We start from the raw sequence: 19,730 nt of genomic DNA on the forward strand, positions 1-19,730 counted from the left end.
ATAAAAGTCAAATGAAGACGACAACAATTTGACATAACAACAACAGGATTGTGTTCACAGATTTGCAAGTGCATTAAGTCAGTGGTTCTCAACCGTTTGGAGCCGCGACCACCATTATAACAGTTAAAGGGGTTTGTGACCCCCTGCCCGGGTCACACCGTGAGAAATTAGAATGTTAGCCAACATAATTCTTAAAAAAACAAAGAAGAAAACAAATGGCTAATATAAAATTCATCAAATTACGAACATATAATGGCACTCTGGTAAAATAGCACACACATGCAACAGTAAAATATTATAATATACGCTAAAAAAAGTATGTATATTTTATCTATGATCTGGCGACCTCCCAAATTTGTCTTGCGACCCCCAGGTTGAGAACCACTGCATTAAGTAATAGCAGCGGATGTAAGTGTGGACATACCACATGGTGCAATAGGCAGTGTTGGGAAAGTTCATTTTCCACATGAACTAGTTCAAGTTCAAAGTTTAGTTCACAAATTTCAAAATGAACTAGTTCGTTCATAGTTCAAAATTGTTCATAGTTAATAGTTTGTTCATAGTTACAAAAATGAAGTGATGAAAAATGAAGTTCATTTTTTGTGTTGCTGCAAGCTATTATTCAGGCATGAAAACGGGTCAGGGGTGAAAAAGGTGAGAAGGATATTCCCCCTCTCTGGAATTTTTTTTTAAATTCCATATCTTAAGGCATCAGTCTGATCTAATAGTTTAGCTTTGTTGATACATTTGTTGCAAAGATTGTTTCATAGTGGATTTTGGATATCTTTTTTAGTTTGTGAATAAGCTATGGTGAATAAATCTGCAAAAAAAAAAAAAAAAAAGATACAAAATAATGATAATATTAATCTAATATCTATAAAATGTAGTGAACATCTAATCAGAATCTATGCATGTTGTGTGAGGTTTGTGTGTGGGCAGTTTAGGAGCAGAGGAGCAGAAAGGAGTTTGGAGCGACACTCGTTATACAAGGGAAACTAGCTTCGTAACCTCACACTGTGGCTGCTTCTGCTTTTGCGCCCTGGCATAGAAATATTTTATTTAGGATAGTTGGTAAACGGACATTTATCATCCAATCAGAGATGTATTAAGATTAGGCACCAGCCCACTATCCTTAAGGTTATAGTGGCTAGGGCAGGGTCAGGGTTAAGGTGATTGATTGATATATACGTTTCACTCTCATGACTTGTGACTGGTTGATCTTCCAACTATCCTTGGAAAAATGTATTCACTGTCAGGCCATAAAGTGCAGAGTTCCCCGCCACAGAACTGGACTCGGGCCGTTCGCACGGAGCTAGCGTGAGCTGGTAAACTCTGACGGCGTAGTGAGGTTTTATAATTATATCCACTGACCCGATGGGGAATGCCGTTCACAGACACCAGAATGAACGCGCTCACAGTTTCGCTCATCGCAGTAACACTGTGCGTTCAGTTCACGCTCGCCCAAAATATGAATAAGATAAAAATATGAATGAATATGAAATATGAATAAAATATGGGGCTGTGCAAATGGCTGGAACAGGTTATTATGTCCATGAGTCTGATATAGAGTTATTGGGGCTTGTTATTGTTCATTAGTCTGATGGCGTAGGGGAAAAAACTGTTCATGTGGGTATGGACTGCAGCCACGGATTAGTCCTTGTCCAGAGTGAGAAGGGTCAGCCGTGATCCGACCTACGCACAATGCGCTGCAGGGCTTGTCCCGGTCTGTAGCGGTGCGGTACCACATGGTGATGGAGGAGGTGAGGGTGGACTGGATGATGGCTGTAGAACTGCACCAGCATCTTGGTCGGCAGCTTAAGCGGAAGGGCACCAACGCGCGCACACACACACTAATCTAAACCCAATTCCAACCCTAACCCTAAAACCACATCTTGACCCTCAAACAGTCCTTGAAATAAGTGAGGACAACCCAAAATGTCCTCACTCTGTTGGTTAAAAACTCAAACTGGTCCTCACAATGTCGTAATTACAAGAACACAGACACACACAGACACCCACAGACACCCACAGACACCCACATACACCCACAGACACCCACAGACACACACACACACACACACACACACACACACACACACACACACACACACACACACACACACACACACACACACACACACACACACACACACACACACACACACACACACACACACACAAATCTAAACCCAATTCCAACCCTAACCCTAAAACCGCATCTTGACCCTCAAACCGTCCTTGAAATAAGTGAGGACCACTCAAAATGTCCTCACTTTCCAGAAATGTCCTCACTCGGTTGGCTAAAAACTCAACCTGGTCCTCACAATGTCGTAATTACAAGAATAACAAAGTCCTCACAAAGATCTCGATCCAGGTGAAAATGTATGGGCAGAGCTGAAAAAGCATGTGCTTGCAAGGTGGCAAATGTGGCTCAGTTACACCAGTTCTGTTTGGACGAATGTACCAAAGCTCCTGCCAACTATTGTGAGAAGCTGTGTGACCCAAGTTATACAGTTTAAAGGCAACGCTACCAAATTTTGGTTTTGTAAAAAGTAAAACCGTGTAGAAAATTCTATCTCTCATTCGTTCTGCACTTAGCAAATAGAAATATTTTTTAAACTTCTAATTGACCTAAAAAAGTATATGTTAATTCTGGCTTAATGTCGCTGTATTTTCTACTGTTTTTACACAACAACCCAAAGCTGAAAGTGTCTCATCTTACCCCACTCTCCCCGACTGTCTTAAGAACGATGTCACCACTTTTATTACCCCACTTCTTCTTTTTGACTACTTAGAAACAGACTGATGCAAAAAAAAAAAAAACTTTACAATTCACCAAACAAATAGAAATAAAAATGAATAAATAACTGAAATTACACAAAAGAAAATCAGCATGAGGATTTTTCAGCATGTTCTGGCGGAAATCGGGAAATAATTTATACCTATATAAAAAACATATAAATACCTATATTTATCAAATGTCAAATAGCGTGTTAATATATTACACTGAATGATATCCCTTACTCAGAAACACACATGACTGCACTTGAAAACACTTCTCCATATCAGTCTTTTATGTTTCCGTGAAAGCCCCACCTCAAACAGGGACAGTCCTACCAACAGTACTGTATATAAAGTCTCGTGCCTCAGTTTGGGCTCATGAACGGAGAAGAAGCAACGAAGGTACGACCAGCTTTATTGGTGTCAGATTTGTTTTTGTTGATTGGTTATTTTCTTTTTTCAATAGATTTACACTACATTTACACTACAGTGTGCGATTATTCCAATAACATTTTCACATAGGCTACTAAGGGTCATTTACAAAGCCAGGAGCTAAATTGCGAGTAGCACTTAAAATGAGCGAGTTGGCGTTTTGCACCTGATTTACTAGGGTGAATATGGTAAAGTGGTACACTTTTTGAAAATTCAGTTTCCACCTCATTTTTTGTTTGGAATTAAATGCCAAAGTCTTTAATGTTATATATTTTAAAAAAAGCTTTAGTTGTCTATTTTACACCAGTGGAGGAAAAAAAGTCAAATGTTTAACACAGAAGCTATAATTTTAGGTTGGTCCAATGATACATTTTTAGAGGTGCTATTGGTAAAGTGGGACACTTGTAATTGGTAAAATGGGACACTGTTAACATGGTCATTTTTGTATTCAAAATCATTAATAGTATTGTAGCAACTACTTTTATGAATATGTGAAGAGGTTATGAATAATAATAACCATTCTAATGGTCATTCTAACTGTTGTGTGAGACATATGACCATGATGGACATGTGTCTGATGTGCAGCCTGTGCTGTTGGTGCAGAAGAAGTCAGACATGTTACAGTGTGGAATATCTAACTGGGACCTTTGGTATAAACTAAAAACAAGAGTGACAGAACAATGGAAGAATAATACAGTAAAGTGCCTTCATCAGATTTGTTTTTGTTTATAAATGAGTGAGGAATAATCTGAAGGACATGCCCAAAAAAACACATGTTAATCTGTGAACTCAGGCCGCCTTTAATTGGTGAAGTATACGGGAACAAGCATGTTTTAAAGATTTGAAAAGAATATTATATATAATATATCCAATATTTCAGAAAAAAAAATCTACAATTAAAGAAGCTGGAAACCTCAAAGAACAACTTAATGTTGGAATGTTGCTAAACGGCGATCAACAGTTTGTAGTGAACAAGAGAAGAGAAATGTAGAAATGTGATCATCAGAAAACTTAATCAAAACAAGAAATATAGAGTTAAATTGATCTAATTTGAAGATGTGTGAATACCCAGGATTTTCCACAAAAATATACTGTCCCACTTTGTCAATATGAGGCTGTCCCACTTTACCAATAACACATTGGTAAAGTGGGACAGTGATAAAATCTCTTGTAAAAATAAAAGTAGAAAGAATAAACATGTGATTTTGAGATGTTTTGTTTGCAGATGCATTCCCTTATATAATGTATCAACACAAATCTGCATGTCTGTTAGTTTTAAAAAGTTATAACCTTAAGATCATAAATCCACAAATGCTATGTCATTGGACATACCTTCACTTTTTTAGTAGATTATGGTTTGCCACGCCATATGAAGTTAATTAATATCCACAAAACCATTATTTTCTTATCCTGCACATTCTAATTATTCGGCGTGTATGTATTTTTAGTGATAAAATATGACACATTAAAAAATAATCATGATTAAAGTTAAGTGTCCCACTTTACCCATATTCACCCTATTAGAAACTGCGCAAATGAGATGTGCAAATGAGTTTACTGCGCGAGCACAGTCTGAGCAGAACTGCTACTGCTGTAGATATCCACAATCAACAGGCTAACAATCATTTGAATTAAGAAAAAGTAATTATTATTATTATTACAGCAAACAAATCAGCTTGGCTTTAAAAATTGCCTATAGATCCTTCCTGATTAGTGTCTGTTGCCTTTTTTAATCGTATAAGTGCACGTGTTGTCGCTGAAAAAAAGGAGGAATGAACAAACAAACTTGAAGCTCTCCGTGCGCTCACGCAGCGGTCTCCACGCGCTGGTCTGAGGAGGATGAACTGCTGCTTACGGAGCGCACAGACCACGATCATCTGGGACTAAACTGCAGAATGTTTGCCCAAAGATCCAGCAGGAATACTCGCGCGCACAGGCTCGCACTTTGGAGACGCCCGGGGCGAGCGGCAGGTATAGGTTACAGCAGGCATGCGTCTCGTGCCTCCTCCATACTACGTCGCCGTTGCGCACGGACCCGCGGATTTTAAAGATGACTTTAAAAGGATGTGGGACAGACTCGTGGAGCCTTTTTAATGGGCAGTGGTTGTGAACTGCAGTTCCATGTAGAGGTACCAAAATAACCCGGTTATTTTTATGTCTGTACTAATGTCTTAGTGGTGATAAATACGACAGAGCTCCCTAAGTGCAATCATTTGCATTTTCCCCGCCTCAAATTTTGCGCTTTTTGGCAAAATTGCCTTCGTTTGCATATTCATCATGAGGAACCATGCGCTAAGTTTGCTCTGCAGCCTCTGCCGATTTTTAGGAACGCAAATATCCACTGCGCGTGCCTTTTGCTCTACCGTGTTTGTATGAGTTAAAACACTTAGTAAATGATCCCTAATTTAATTTTAAAGGAGAGCATTTTGATTGCTGAACTTGCCATTGGATATGTCTTTTGTTTCGTTTTTTTTGCTTTTGACCTACCTAAAATAGAAGATTGTATTAGTGCATTTAACTCAAAAAGAAAAGAGGAAAAAAAATCCATTACGGGAATTTCCACAGTATTAACTGAAGTGGTTCAGGTATTGATACAATAATAACAGTAAGAGGAAGACACTATTCAATACAAATACAATGTAAAAGTCATCATATACTGTATTTATGTGTGTTTTTCATATGATCTGTCTTATAATCATCGGTATAGCTACACACAGGTCTCTTGCTGGTATCTCGTAAGGTTCCTTTTATCTGATTTCAACCCTGCCTATCTCTCTCGCTTCAGATTTATGATGGCTTCTTTGCTGGGTCTGGCTGTATTTGCTATGGTTTTGTCGGGACCAGCCCTGGCCTTTATCCCTGTCGGCGGTGGGAGCGACACTCATGTCACCATCACTAAGAACGCCCTCCTGCTGAAAGTCAAGGAAACGTGCGAAGCCGTGGCAAAAAAATACAATTATGAGTTCAAATCCACGGTGAGCCTTTAAAACCATTATTATAAATATAATCATTATTATGCCTTCCTGGACTGGCTGCGCATAATATACAGATTACTAGTGTACTACTGTATCTGAGACTAGATAGATAGATAGATAGATAGATAGATAGATAGATAGATAGATAGATAGATACACGCACAATGTATTGCACATGTGCGACATAGGCCTAATGTTCTTTACATTTAAGTGCTTTGAGCAACTATAAGATCAAAACACACCTTAACAGATTTTCTAATTAATAAAAACAAATTAGAACTTTTATCTACCTCTGGCTTGCAGGGCTTTTCTCCTGAAGAGATAATCCAGGCCTGTCTTGGTTCCAAATCCACAGGTGACGTCTCAGCGGCCAAGTTTCACTCCGCTCTCCAGGAAATCTATCTCCAGAATGGGCTAGTCGACCGAGACTTCGTCAATAGGTGGGAAAATATTATAAAACTACTGAAAATGTGTCTAAAATACCCCTTTTACATTCTTATTTTCATTATACACAGGCAATAGGATATGTCGATATCTTTCATTGGTCATTTGTATCATTGCTTCTCAAACCTTTCACTCCAACTAGAAATAAATTGGCTCTGACAACACTCAGGTCTCAAAATGTTAGACCTATTGCAACAACCTCAGCCTGTATTCAGTGTCATCAGTCCAGAAGGCAGCGAGTGTGGAAATGAATGAATATGTTGAAGTTAAAAAGTGAAATATATAGGACTGATTGAAGTCTATTTTAAATAGAACTTTCGCTGTGTCCATTGGTAAATACACCTCATCTTCAACAGAATTAAGTCTCCTTGGCCAACTAATTGAATCATGTGACATTTCGTATCTTTTCTATGCTGATGAGACTCAATTGCATCAATCATTAACTTCTACTCGCTCAAAACTTCATGCCTGTCTTAAAGGAATAGGCCACCGTTTTTATATACTAAGTCACGCAGCTTCTATTGACGGAAGTGAGCGGGGGAAGTCTTTAGGAGTTACTGCGCGGACGCTGTGCTCCTCATATCATTACGCCTCACAATATAGTACCCCTTTTTATCTGCTTATAAAATCGACATGTTACATTTCTGTGTAAATATACTTCGCATGAAAACACTTCACGTAACTTTATTTAAATAGGGAACACGTAGAAGAGCTTGGTAGCTTCTATCGTGAGCTTTTTTGGAGCTATATGACATGTGGGAGAGGCTGCGTATGTGCTCCGTTTGCGTGACAGAGCGCACGGACAAAGACCAGACGGGGATATATTAACTCGACTAATGTTAGGTAAGAACATATCTTAGTATATAAAAACGGTGGCCTATTCCTTTAATAAAGTTAAAAGCTGGATGGCCAACAATCATTCAAAGACTTAGGTATCCCCTTTTGTCCTCCATCTTTTTTGTGTGTGTGTGTGCCCAGGACACAGATGGTCACACATGGAAATTGTTGCTATAGACATTTTTATACCGTAAGATTTTCGGGTAATTGTTATTAATTCTGCTTGGTGTAGTTTTATTTGGTGCAATGCATTTTTGTTTTGTATTTTTGATGTCTTTCTGTGAAGCACTTTGTAACTGATGTTTAGAAAAGGGCTATACAAATAAAGGTTATTATTATTATTATTATTATTATTATTATTATTATTATTATTATTATTATTATTATTATTATTATTATGTTAAAAAAAAGAAAAGTAGATAATAATGTGTTGTACCTGATCAGTGCTCGTCATCACTTCAACTCTGAGGCGTTCCTTGAGGGGAGGAGCCTGATCACCGAGGGAATGGCAGCAATAAAAGCGAACATTCGCAATGAGAACTTCAAGGCAGCCAGAGAGACTCTGGGCAAGATCCTCCACACCCTACAGGTAAAAGAGGCAGAAACGTAAAAACAAAAAAAGGGGGGGGAAAAGGGATGGATTAAGTCCTACAGTACCACCACTTGTAGAAAAAGGTGATTAAAATTAAGTGAGCCTACACACAGTAAAGATGCATTTTTTAATTATTATTATTATTATTATTATTAGGCCCGAGCGGCCTGGCAGGGCTCGGGCCTATTGTAATTGTACGGCAGTGCGCGGAGCGCACTGAAGAAAGACGTGCGCGGAGCGCACTGAAGAAAGACGTGCGCGTAGCGCACGTCCCGAAAAGAGCGCGCAGCGCTCAAGAAACAGAGCGCGGAGCGCTCCCCATGCATTAGACAGTAATAGGGGGGACCCCGGCACCACGGCCTGTCCGGTGAAATAGGCGTGTGCCGCGAAAGCGGCACATTTGTAACTGCTCGTGTGAAAAAAGGTGAAAAATCCAGTGAAGGCGCAACATTGACAAGAAAGTAGTCGATGACGAGCGCAACGCGCTCGTCATCGACCATGGCCACTTCCCAATGACCAAAACACTACTAGAGTGACTCAGGGCATTGAGGCCTATCCAATGATATAGGTGTTTGCCGCGAAAGCGGCATATTTGTTGTTGCTCGCAAAAAAATCTGAAAAAAAAACGCATTAAGAAATATTGACAAAGAAGTGGTAAAATACGAGCGCAACGCGCTCGTATTTGACAATGAACCTTACGGGTGGGTTACTGGACGTGAGACCTTTCCGACGATATAAATATGCGCCGCCGCAGGCGGCCCATATTGTTATTGTAAGGGTTTTTCTTATTATTATTTTTTTTCTTCTCCCCCCCCGGAGGCCGTTTCGGCCACTTCCCACCGACGAAAAGTCCTGAATTTTTGCCCAAAATTCAATTAGGTGAAAAAAAAAACTTTCACATCTCCAAATTTCAAAAATTCAAAAAAATGGCGCGTCAGCGCCCCCTGGAAAAACGACGTTAACATTGCGGCCTATGGCCAGACCCCCCAAAATCCCGAAAACCCCGAAAATTTTAGTTCGTCGTAGACGAAAAAAATTCAATGATGGCCACGCCCATTTTACCATCGTGTTGCCATGGCAACGACCCGACATCAAGTTTGGCGTAGCCAAACCAAAATTGGTACACACCTTCGTCATGACTTTCCGAACAAAAAAGTACATAACGGGGTTGCTAGGCAACCCACACAAAGTCGGCCATTTTGGGAAATATTGCGTGATCTGGCGCCGAAGGCGCATTTCTTGCCTTTGCTCTTTTAGAAACTCGACCAAGGGTGGCAGCGTCATTTTAACCACATAAGGCGCGGCAGCGCCCCCCGGTTATTGCGGTGGCGTGCGACGGCGTGCGCCAACCGGCCAACGCTGCTCGCGAGGGCCTCTAAATGCCGCTTGCGGCTTTAATTATTATTATTATTATTATTATTATTATTATTATTATTATTATTATTATTATTATTATTATTATTATTATTATTATCATTATTATTATTATACATAAATGGAAAACACTCATAATGAAATAAATGCTTGTATTTTAGTTTATTTATTGGCTGCTATGCAAGTATGGCTTTAAAGAACATTAACAAATAAAGTACTCACTTAACATTGTGTACAGACAAAACTGTGTTCATAGTTTGAATAAACTAACATTAATGAGTTCATGACATTATTTATGATCTTATCTTTAACTGTGTGCATTTCTGTGAACTTTCAGGATTTCTACAGCCACAGTAATTGGGTGGAGCTGGGTAACACAGACCCATATCCCAGTCTCATTCATGCAGATCTTCCAATTGAAAACATTGCAGGTGTGTTTTATAGTTCACTCTAGTTTGCCATAGAAAGATCATTTGAATCTGTGAGTTTAAGGATAAACCTGACCATACAGTCATAAAATGTATGGCATTTTTCAGACAGAATGTAGAATGTAGAAGTACTTGTAATACTGGGGCAAATGCACACTGTCGTTGTGCCCTTGGGCAAGACACTTCACCCTACTTGGCTCCAGTGTCTGCGAACATTGGTATATGAATGAGAGAGTGAATGGGTGACTGGTTCCTTACTGTAAAGCGCTCTGGGCCTGAAAAAGGTAGAAAAGCGCTATGTAAGTTTTTACCATTTCTTTGGATATAAAGTTGAATAACTTCAAAGGAAAGTCTTCCATCTAGATACAGTAGATGAGTATTATTGTCTGGCTAAAGTAATATGGGCATTGAATTTGTATGAACTGAATGTACTAAATCTTGTGAAATATTTGACTTTGTTCAGACCTGATAAAGCTTTAACATGTGTTGTAGATGTAAACACTCGCACCTGCAGTGACTGTGCATGTGACACTTGTGAGGAACTCATCCTTCCCGCCATCCTGGAAGAAAAGAAGCTGACATCTGGATACATGGGAATATCCTCCAGCAAAAAGCCTGATGGTAATAATACATCATATACCTTATATATCTTATACATGTACAAAGTATAGTTACTGTGGCAACAAAAGTAGGAGATTGTAAGTGCTACACAGGAAACAAATTAAAGTAAGAACGATTTGAAACTCAGAAAGACTTAATTTAAACAGAAAACTGTCATAGCTGTAGAATGTCCCACCTGTGATCACAGGTAAGTGTAGCCACGGAGGCGAGTCTGACCGGACCAGTCGCATCCGTCCCCGTGGGGGCATTCACAAAGATGTGCGGCACAAAGACAACGAGCGTTACTACGACACCGCGGTGAAGGTGGCGACTGCAGCCTCACTACAGCTGCTGGAGGACATCCGCCTGGCTGCAGGGGACGAGCACTTCCTCAGGTCATCCTCATATACAGCATTTATACTGACTAATAGGGCTCAGTAATACAACTAAAATATTATCACATTTTATATCCTTTATTTATCAACCTCCATTTCAGAATGATTTGTTTATGCTGAAGACAGTCAAATATCGCCTTTATAAATATGGTTCATGAATGATGATAAATAAATAAACCTTCATTTCAGTGCCATTTCACATATAACTTTTTCCCAAGTTCGAACTAGTAAAGTGCTGTACTGTCACATGATTGGCTGGCAGACCTGTCAATGAACAAGCTGAAAATGATGGTCAATTGAAACAGCACATAGTGTTTTAGCTGTGAGTCTTATTATATTGTGCATGTGTTAGTGAAGCACTTGAAAAGTGCTATACATATTTTATTATTATTATTATTATTATTATTATTATTATTATTATTATTATTATTATTATTATTATTATTATTATTATTATTATTATTATCATTATTATTATTATTATTATTATTATTATTATTATTAACCCATTGTCCAGATAATTACTTTTAAAATCTTTTTTACCTTGGAATAAGAAAGGATACCCGAGAGCCACAGACATGTTATTATGTTGTATTATAATGCAGTGCATATCCTTGCACTGCATTTTGTCTTTCATTACACTGTCTACACTGTAAATTTCATCGTTGTGATGTTTTCGTTGTTTTTGCAGAATGATGGGCATTGCTCGCTCCTCTGTTTTATGTTTTGTCATCGACACAACAAGCAGCATGTCGGGTGAAATCAATGAAACGTTAAAAGTGGCCTCTGAAATCATCGCCCGTAAAAGGGGAACACAGGATGAACCATCTGAGTACATTTTGGTGCCTTTCAATGATCCCAGTATGAACTTTTATACGTTTTTATGGTTTTGGTGTGATAAATATTAACCTTTTTACAAAAATCTTTTGCTGACATGTAGAGTTTGGACCTGTGACCAGGACAGATGACCCTGATGTTATGAAAAAGGAGATTTCAAAACTTACAGCTGGAGGAGGAGGTGACGTCCGGGAGATGAGTTACTCTGCCATTCAGGTATTTAAATATACACATTATTCATTTTTGTCGAAAGTGAAACTGAATAAATGAAACTGGTGAAGAATGTGGAGTGTCTGCTGCCCCTGCATTCACGAACTCTGCCTCTCAATCCCCCACAAGACATTGAACTCTGTACATGTTCTTTTCAATGACAATAAAGTTAACGTTGAACTTTTGAACTATGTAGCTGGCTTTGACCACTGCCCCTGCCTCCTCACACATCTACGTTTTCACTGATGCTCCAGCCAAGGACGCTCATCTCCAAGACACACTTGATACTCTCATCAAAAGAACTAAATCTACGGTAAATGATTGTTTGTTTTGTTTATTATATATTAACCAAGTGCTTAACTGTTTGGAATAACTTAGGCTCAGTGAACTTGCAACATCTCAGTATTTGTCTATTGTCTATTTGAGTCCCTGTGGTAAAACACAATATTTCACTCTTTCCCTGCCACACTTGTGTTTATGAAGTCGTTTATTCTAATACGAGCCCCAGTATGTACGGTCTCTCTGTGAAGTGCGTTCTCGTTGTGGCACCTGGTTCCTTCAATCTTAACCCTGATCTAAATGAAACATTCAATGATAAACAGGAAAAGAAAATCACTGTCATAATAATATGTCCAAACGTTGACTATGATATTGTACATTCACCTCCACAGGTGAACTTCTTCATGACGAGCAGCAGCAGGAGGCGACGTCGCTCCACTGGCGGAGGGTTCTTTAATGACTACAAAAAACTTGCTCTGGCTTCAGGAGGACAGGCCATCCAAGTCAGCAAGGACCAACTCCCACAGGCCACTGCAATAATCCTGGACACCTCCACCTCAGCTCTGGTAAGACTGCCCTGTGGTATAAAAGCATAGATATAATATATAAGAAATAGCCGGTCAGCCATTCAGCCCCATTCAAAGCAATGAGCCCATGTGTCCTGTGAAATTAACATGGCGCTCCTTGCTCCACCTACTGAGCTTGTTCCTAAAAAGGGCAAAAAGTCGGGAAGCTCTGCCCTTGCAGGGCACTCCACAGTGCTCCAGAGTCTGTCATTCAAAGGCTTAGGCTTAAACTTTTTAATTCTGCTGCACAAAAAACAGCATGGTTAAAAATATGATACCCCGCCCAGCATTGTCACATGGGTCACAGCATTTTTTAGCCAGGCTTTTGAGCAGTGCTCGGGTTTACAAAGTTTATTTTGGAGTTGCCTCTTGGTATTGCAGCAATGTAGGTTCTTCTCATGAGGACCAAAGAGAAGCGCTTTCCTCACTCATTGTATAAAAGGCAGTGGAATGAAACTTCCCTTCTCCTCTAAAGTGAAATAAAAGATGCTCCTGCACACTGCCTCTCTGTTCTTCAGAGAGATAACTCTGGTATTTTACACAGCTGTTGCTTCGTAGTTGTACTTCCTGATTAAAATAAAATTATCTAGCAACAACAAAAATAATTATATTTTTGTTTTGGGTTTTTGTGTGTGACAAAGGCAAGAGAATGCAAGATTAATTAAGGATTAGTAAAACCAAACATTAACATCTAATTAGAAATATTCCATAAATGAAAAGCTTAAATGTGCTGCAGAATTTTCAAGTCTACAGAAGTAACTTCATTATTTTCCTAAATTAAAAAATCCTGAATGACGATGAATCCAATACCCATCCATCTTCTTTAGGTGACGGTTCTTCAACAAGCGAGGAACCCCGGAAAGCCAGACTCCTTCTCATTCGATGTGGACGCTTCCCTGAAAAACATCACCATCTACATAACTGGATCAGCTCTAACTTTTAGACTGAAAAATCCTAATGGTAACACACCAGGACACATTTTGTAAGATCAGACATTTACCTATCTAAGATAGGTAAATGGAAATAAAGAATCACCATTTTCTTGTATTTCAGATATAACCCAGAGCAGCCATCAAAACAACGGTGCTCTGGCCGACATCAGTTCAGTGGGAAACCTATGGCGCACGACTCTAAATGCTGACAGAGCGTCTGGAACCTGGCAGATCACAATCACCTCCAACATCCCTTATACAGTCAAAGTGACAGGTAAATACAAATATACACATACAACTACTACTACTACTACTACTACTACTACTACTACTACTACTACACCTGAACACAATTTTGTTGTACGGTTGTACAAGGACAAATAAAGCACTTACTTACTTACTTACTATACTACTACTACAACTGTTAATAATAATAATGAAATAGTTTTATCTCGCTCCTCCGACCACCACCATCAAATCAAACAAAAACAATCTGCACATTTAAAGTACAATAAAATGAAATTGTGTCATAGACCAAGTGCATAGGCCACTGACTATGAAAGCAGTGGATCAAATGCAGCCTCATAGATACTGTATACAGTACATGATGCCAGTAAAGTTTTTAAAACACTCAAGAAATAAACCAATATCTACTCTGTATATATACAGTTGTGCTCAAAAGTTTACATACTATGGCCAAATTTCTTTTTACATTTTCTTATTGATTGTTTTTCAGAGAATATGAAAGATAACACAACATGTTTTTTCACTCATTGTTCGTGGCTGTGTGAAGCCATTTATGGTGAAACAACTGAGTTTGCTCTTTTTAAACAATAATGAAAAAAGAAACTTCCAAAATGACCCTGATCAAAAGTATACATACCCTGGTGATCTTGGCCTGATAACATGCACACAAGTTGATACAAACGGGTTCGAATGGCTACTAAAGGTAAGCATACCCACCTGTTTACCTGTAATCAGTGTGTTTGTATAAAAGGTCAGTGACTTTTTAGGCTCCTGACAGACCCTTGTAGCTTTGATCCAGTGCTACACTGATGTTTCTGGTTTCTGAGTCAGAGGGAAAAAGCTAAAGAATTGTCAAAGGATCTGCAAGAAAATGTAGTTGAACTGCATAAAACAGGAAAGGGATATAAAAAGATATCCAAGGCACTTAGAATGCCAATCAGCAGTGTTCAAGAAGAACACTCAAGAAGAAAGAAGTGGAAAATGCAGGATTCGGTTGAAACCATGGTCAGGTTGACCAACAACAATTTCAGCAACAACTGCTAGGAAAATGGTTCATGATGTAAAGAAAAACCAAGAGAAAAAGTGGTGTAGCTGTTTCAAGATTCACAACAAGGAGGCACTTCATGAAAAATGGGCTGCATGGCCAAGTCGCCAGAAGAAAGCCATTACTTTGCAAAAGCCACAAAGTATGCGCTTACAATATGCCAAACCGCACAGAGACAAGCGTCAACATTTCTGAAACAATGTCATTTGGAATGATGAAACCAAAATGGGACTTTTTGGCCATAACCAAAACGAGTCACCAAGGCCTGTGATGAACGGCGCACCATTCCAGTGAAACCCGGAGGTGAATGACTGATGTTTTGGGGATGTGTGAGCTACAGGGAACTTGGCTTAAACTGATTTCAGAATGAATGCAGAATGACGTTCCAACATGACAATGATCCAAAGCACAAGGCCATGTCGACCCCTCGACAGCAGAATAAAGTGAAGGTTCTGGAGTGGCCATCTCAGTCTCCTGTACCTCAATATCATTGAGCCACTCTAGGGAGATCTCAAACATGCAGCTTTACCATCCGAGGAAATAAAGAGGCCCATCCACAACTACCACAAAAGAATCCAATCAGTTGTTGATGTTAAAGGGGGCAATACACAGTGTTAAGAACTGGGGTATGTAAACTTTTGATCAGGGTCACTTTGGCAGTTTCTTCTATTATTATTATTACTAAAAAAGAGCAAAGTCAGTTGTTTGACCATGGCTTCACACATCCACTAACTATGAGTGAAAAGAAATGTAAACTTTTGCGCACACATATATATATATATATATATATATATATATATATATATATATATATATATATATATATATATATATATGTATATATATATATATATACATATATATATATATATATATATATATGTATATATGTATATATATATATGTATATATTGAGCTAGTTATCTTGCCACATTTTCTGCGTCTTATAATCTAATGTTCCCTTGTGCCACTCACTAACAGGCATTTCAGTGTTACTAAGTCGTTTTAATGTTACAGTATCTTAGACATGCGCAAAGAATGCATTGTATTCTTCTTGAAATTACTCGTAATAATTACAGTCTGTACGTGTGTTGCCAGGCCAGAGCACCATTGACTTCATCTATGACTTTGTGAAGGAATTTGGAGGTCCTCACCCAGGATATGCTGTACTTACAGGACGTCCACAAGCAGGTAATACCAGCGAATAAACCCCAAAAAATTATAATAAGTACTAAAAAAGGAGTTGAATTTGTCATGATTTCTGAAGGTCTTTGAATACTTATTTATGTCTGGCCACTATTTTTACTGTCACAATTAAGGCAGGTTCAGCTTCTTTGAGGAGGCATTGTTAGGACAGCTTTTTGTGCGTGTGTAGAGCAATGATGAAACGGAATCAAACTGAGATTCACTGAATTGTTTCAGAGGAGATAGATAAGCTACCAACTGAACAAGAATCGTAATAAAATGTAAATCATGATTGAGGCTCTAAGAAAGCACCATTACCTTCACCATAAAGTTTTTGCTTTGCACTGTATCACATCATTATGTTTATCATCTCTGGCCATTTTCATGTCTGTAAAACAATAAAAACCCACCTTTCTCTCTTACTCTACTCAGGCCAGCCTGCCACCCTCATTCTGCCTCTGATGGGTAGAGAAGGTCCTGACTCGCTCAAAGTGAAGGAAGTCAGTCTGATTTCAGTGTCCAGTTCTGCCTCTGTTGTCGCCAACACAACCTCCATGGGAGACGGAAACATCCTGGTCACGCTCTCCTCAGTGCCCGAAGGAGAGTTTGTGATTCTTCTGAAAGGAACTGACACAGTTTCAAACACAGACTTCCAACGACAGTCTACCACTCAGATGTCCGTCTCTAAAGTCAACATCCAGGTTGGTTTACTGAAAAAGGAGCCCATCAGCAGAAACAATCACAGTGAACACAGTGATGATGTCACTCACTGATGGGGAACAGTAGGAACCATTTTCATATACAGTAAGCTACAGGGCTGAGCAATATAATAATCCATCCATCCATTTTCTTCCGCTTTATCCGGGGCCGGGTCGTGGGGCCAGCAGTCTCAGCAGAGATGCCCAGACTTCCCGATCCACACACACCTCCTCCAGCTGTTCTGGGGGGACCCCGAGGCGCCACCAGGCCAGCTCGGAGACATAGTCCCACCAGCGTGCCCTGGGCCTTCCACGAGGCCTCTTCCCACTAGGACATGCCTGGAACACCTCCCGCGGGAGGCGACCAGGAGGCATCCGGAACAGATGCCCTAGCCACCCCAGCTGGCTCCTTTCGACGTGAAGGAGCAGCGACTCTACTCCGAGCTTCTCCCGGGTAACTGAGCTCCTCACCCGATCTCGAAGGGTGCGCCCAGCCACCCTGCGAAGGAAACTCATTTCGGCCTCTTGTATTTGCGATCTTGTCCTTTCGGTCATTACCCAAATCTCATGACCATAGGTGAGGGTGGGAACGTAGATCGATCGGTAAATCGAGAGCTTCGCCCCCCGACTCAGCTCCCTCTTCACCACGACAGACCGATACAGCGACCGCATCACTGCTGACGCCGTACCGATCCGTCTGTTGATCTCCCGCTCCATCCGTCTCTCACTCGTGAACAAGACCCCGAGATACTTAAACTCCTCCACTTGAGGTAAGGACTCCCCACCGACCTGTAGAGGGGAAGCCACCTTTTTCCGGTGGAGAACCATGGCCCCGGATTTGGAGGTGCTGATCCTCATCCCGGCTGCTACACACTCGGCTGCAAACCGCCCCAGAGCGTGCTGAAGGTCCTGGTTTGTTGAAGCCAACAGAACAACATCAGCAGAGATGAGATCCTGAGGCTCCCAAACCCGACACCCTCCGGCCCCTGGCTGCGTCTAGAAATTCTGTCCATAAAGGTAATGAACAGAACCGGTGACAAAGGGCAGCCCTGGCGGAGACCAACACGCACCGGGAACAGGTCTGACTTACTGCCGGCAATGCGAACCAAGCTGCTGCGGTCATACAGGGAACGGACAGCCCTTAGCAGAGGGCCCCGGACCCCATGCTTCCGGAGCACCCCCCACAGGGCACCACGAGGGACACGGTCGAACGCTTCCTCCAGATCCACAAAAATATATAATAATAATAATAATGATAATAATAATGCTGTGCTCTGCCACACAGTTGACTGCGGTGGACCAAACTATTAGAAAGCCACCATGACGATAATAGAGATAGCATTTTTTTTTAAAACAGCCCTGCAAATGTCCAAAACAAAAATGTACAGATGGAACTCAATCTTGGTCTTCTATCCTGCTATCCAACCATATTGCATGATTCATATATTACCTATATTACATTTTCCATCCCTCATCAGTATTAAATAGGTCACACTGCAAAATAAAAGGATGCCATCCAAAACCCCGAACATTCTGATCTGACCATAATTATACAATCACTTAAAGGAATAGGCCACCGTTTTACATACTGAGATATGTTCTTACCTTAGCTTAGACGAGTTCATTTGTACCTGTCTGGTCGTCACGCGTGCCCTCAGTCACGTAAACACAGCACAGACGGTGTTAGCATTTAGCCTCTCCTCCTCTCCTCTATAGCTCCAAACGAGGTGAAGATAGAAGCTACCAAGCTCTTCCATGTTTTTCCTATTTAAATATGGTTACATGAAGTGTTGCACAATCCAAGTATAGTTACACAAAATTAAACAATGTACATTTTCTAAGCGGATAAAAAGGGGAACTATTTTGTAAGGTGTAGTAATACCAGGAGTACTGGTACTCCGCGCAGTAATATCTTCACTTTACTGTGTTGACGCCAAAGTACTCCTGTACTCCGGGCATGTGTGAAGACCAGACAAATGAACTCGTCTAAGCTAAGGTAAGAACATAACTCAGTATGTAAAAACAGTGGCCTATTCCTTTAATGACCCATGAAGCTCAATGGTCAACTTGTTTTTGTGGGTGTTTATCTAAATAGAACGGAAGCCCTATACTGCACAATAATTGCATTTTTTGCCTTTTTTTCCCCAGGCCACTGAATCCAGCAGTTTGGAGCCAGGTGAACCATTCACATTGCCCTTCAGAGTCTTGACAAATGGTTCTGGCGGTGATTACACCATCGATGCTCAAAACGACAGAGATTTCAAAATGGCCTACCAAAAGAGGTCAGAAGCTAGGTCTTGAAGCATGTGAAACATTTATAAACTTGGTGCGATTAATGTGTTTTTTCATCATTTCAGTCTCACCTTGAAACCAGGAGAGTACAGCAATGACACACTGACCATAACGCCCCCTCCTGAAACACTCTCTGGCACAGATGTTACTTTGACACTGAAGGCATCTCTCGGCGCTGACTCCAATTATGTTGTTCTTAGATTCTCTGTTCTTAAAAAGGTAACTTAAAACACACAAAAATTAACAATTTAAAAGAGTATATAAACAGCTGCCATGTAGAGCATACTTAAGCAAAGAACGAAGGCATTATCTTACTTTAATATTTAGTCATACATAGGTTGTTTTAACCTAATGAATACCTTTTTTCTCTGCATAAAGTACAAAAGAAAACAACACTAACTAAAGGATACTTTTTGTCATTGTTCAGATTACAGATTTTTTCCCGCCAGTGTGTGAGATTATCAACATAGTAAATCCTTGCCCTCATGTGTCTAAGTGCAAGGATAATGTGTGGGAAGTTTCTGCAAACATCACGGATGGAAACGGCACCGGCATCGAGAGCGTGAGCCTGAATCAGGGCAG

The 19,730-nt window shown here is 40.1% G+C and overlaps 1 protein-coding gene across 1 annotated transcript; it reads left to right on the forward strand.

Annotated features, from left to right (window-relative positions):
- Positions 1-6,002: 6,002 nt before the first annotated feature.
- On the forward strand, positions 6,003-19,157 carry LOC306960506 (von Willebrand factor A domain-containing protein 7-like; the record flags this gene model as incomplete). The annotated part of the gene is made up of 15 exons (XM_079552936.1): positions 6,003-6,188; positions 6,492-6,628; positions 7,914-8,058; positions 9,773-9,866; positions 10,356-10,484; positions 10,672-10,858; positions 11,550-11,719; positions 11,799-11,911; positions 12,102-12,218; positions 12,577-12,750; positions 13,578-13,710; positions 13,804-13,956; positions 16,072-16,164; positions 16,591-16,859; positions 19,005-19,157. 15 exons carry the CDS (start codon positions 6,003-6,005, stop codon positions 19,155-19,157), a joined length of 2,253 nt encoding a protein of 750 aa, XP_079409062.1.
- Positions 19,158-19,730: the final 573 nt, after the last annotated feature.

This window comes from Gobius niger (assembly GCF_951799975.1).
Source record: "Gobius niger genome assembly, chromosome: 3".
Classification (NCBI taxonomy): domain Eukaryota; kingdom Metazoa; phylum Chordata; class Actinopteri; order Gobiiformes; family Gobiidae; genus Gobius; species Gobius niger.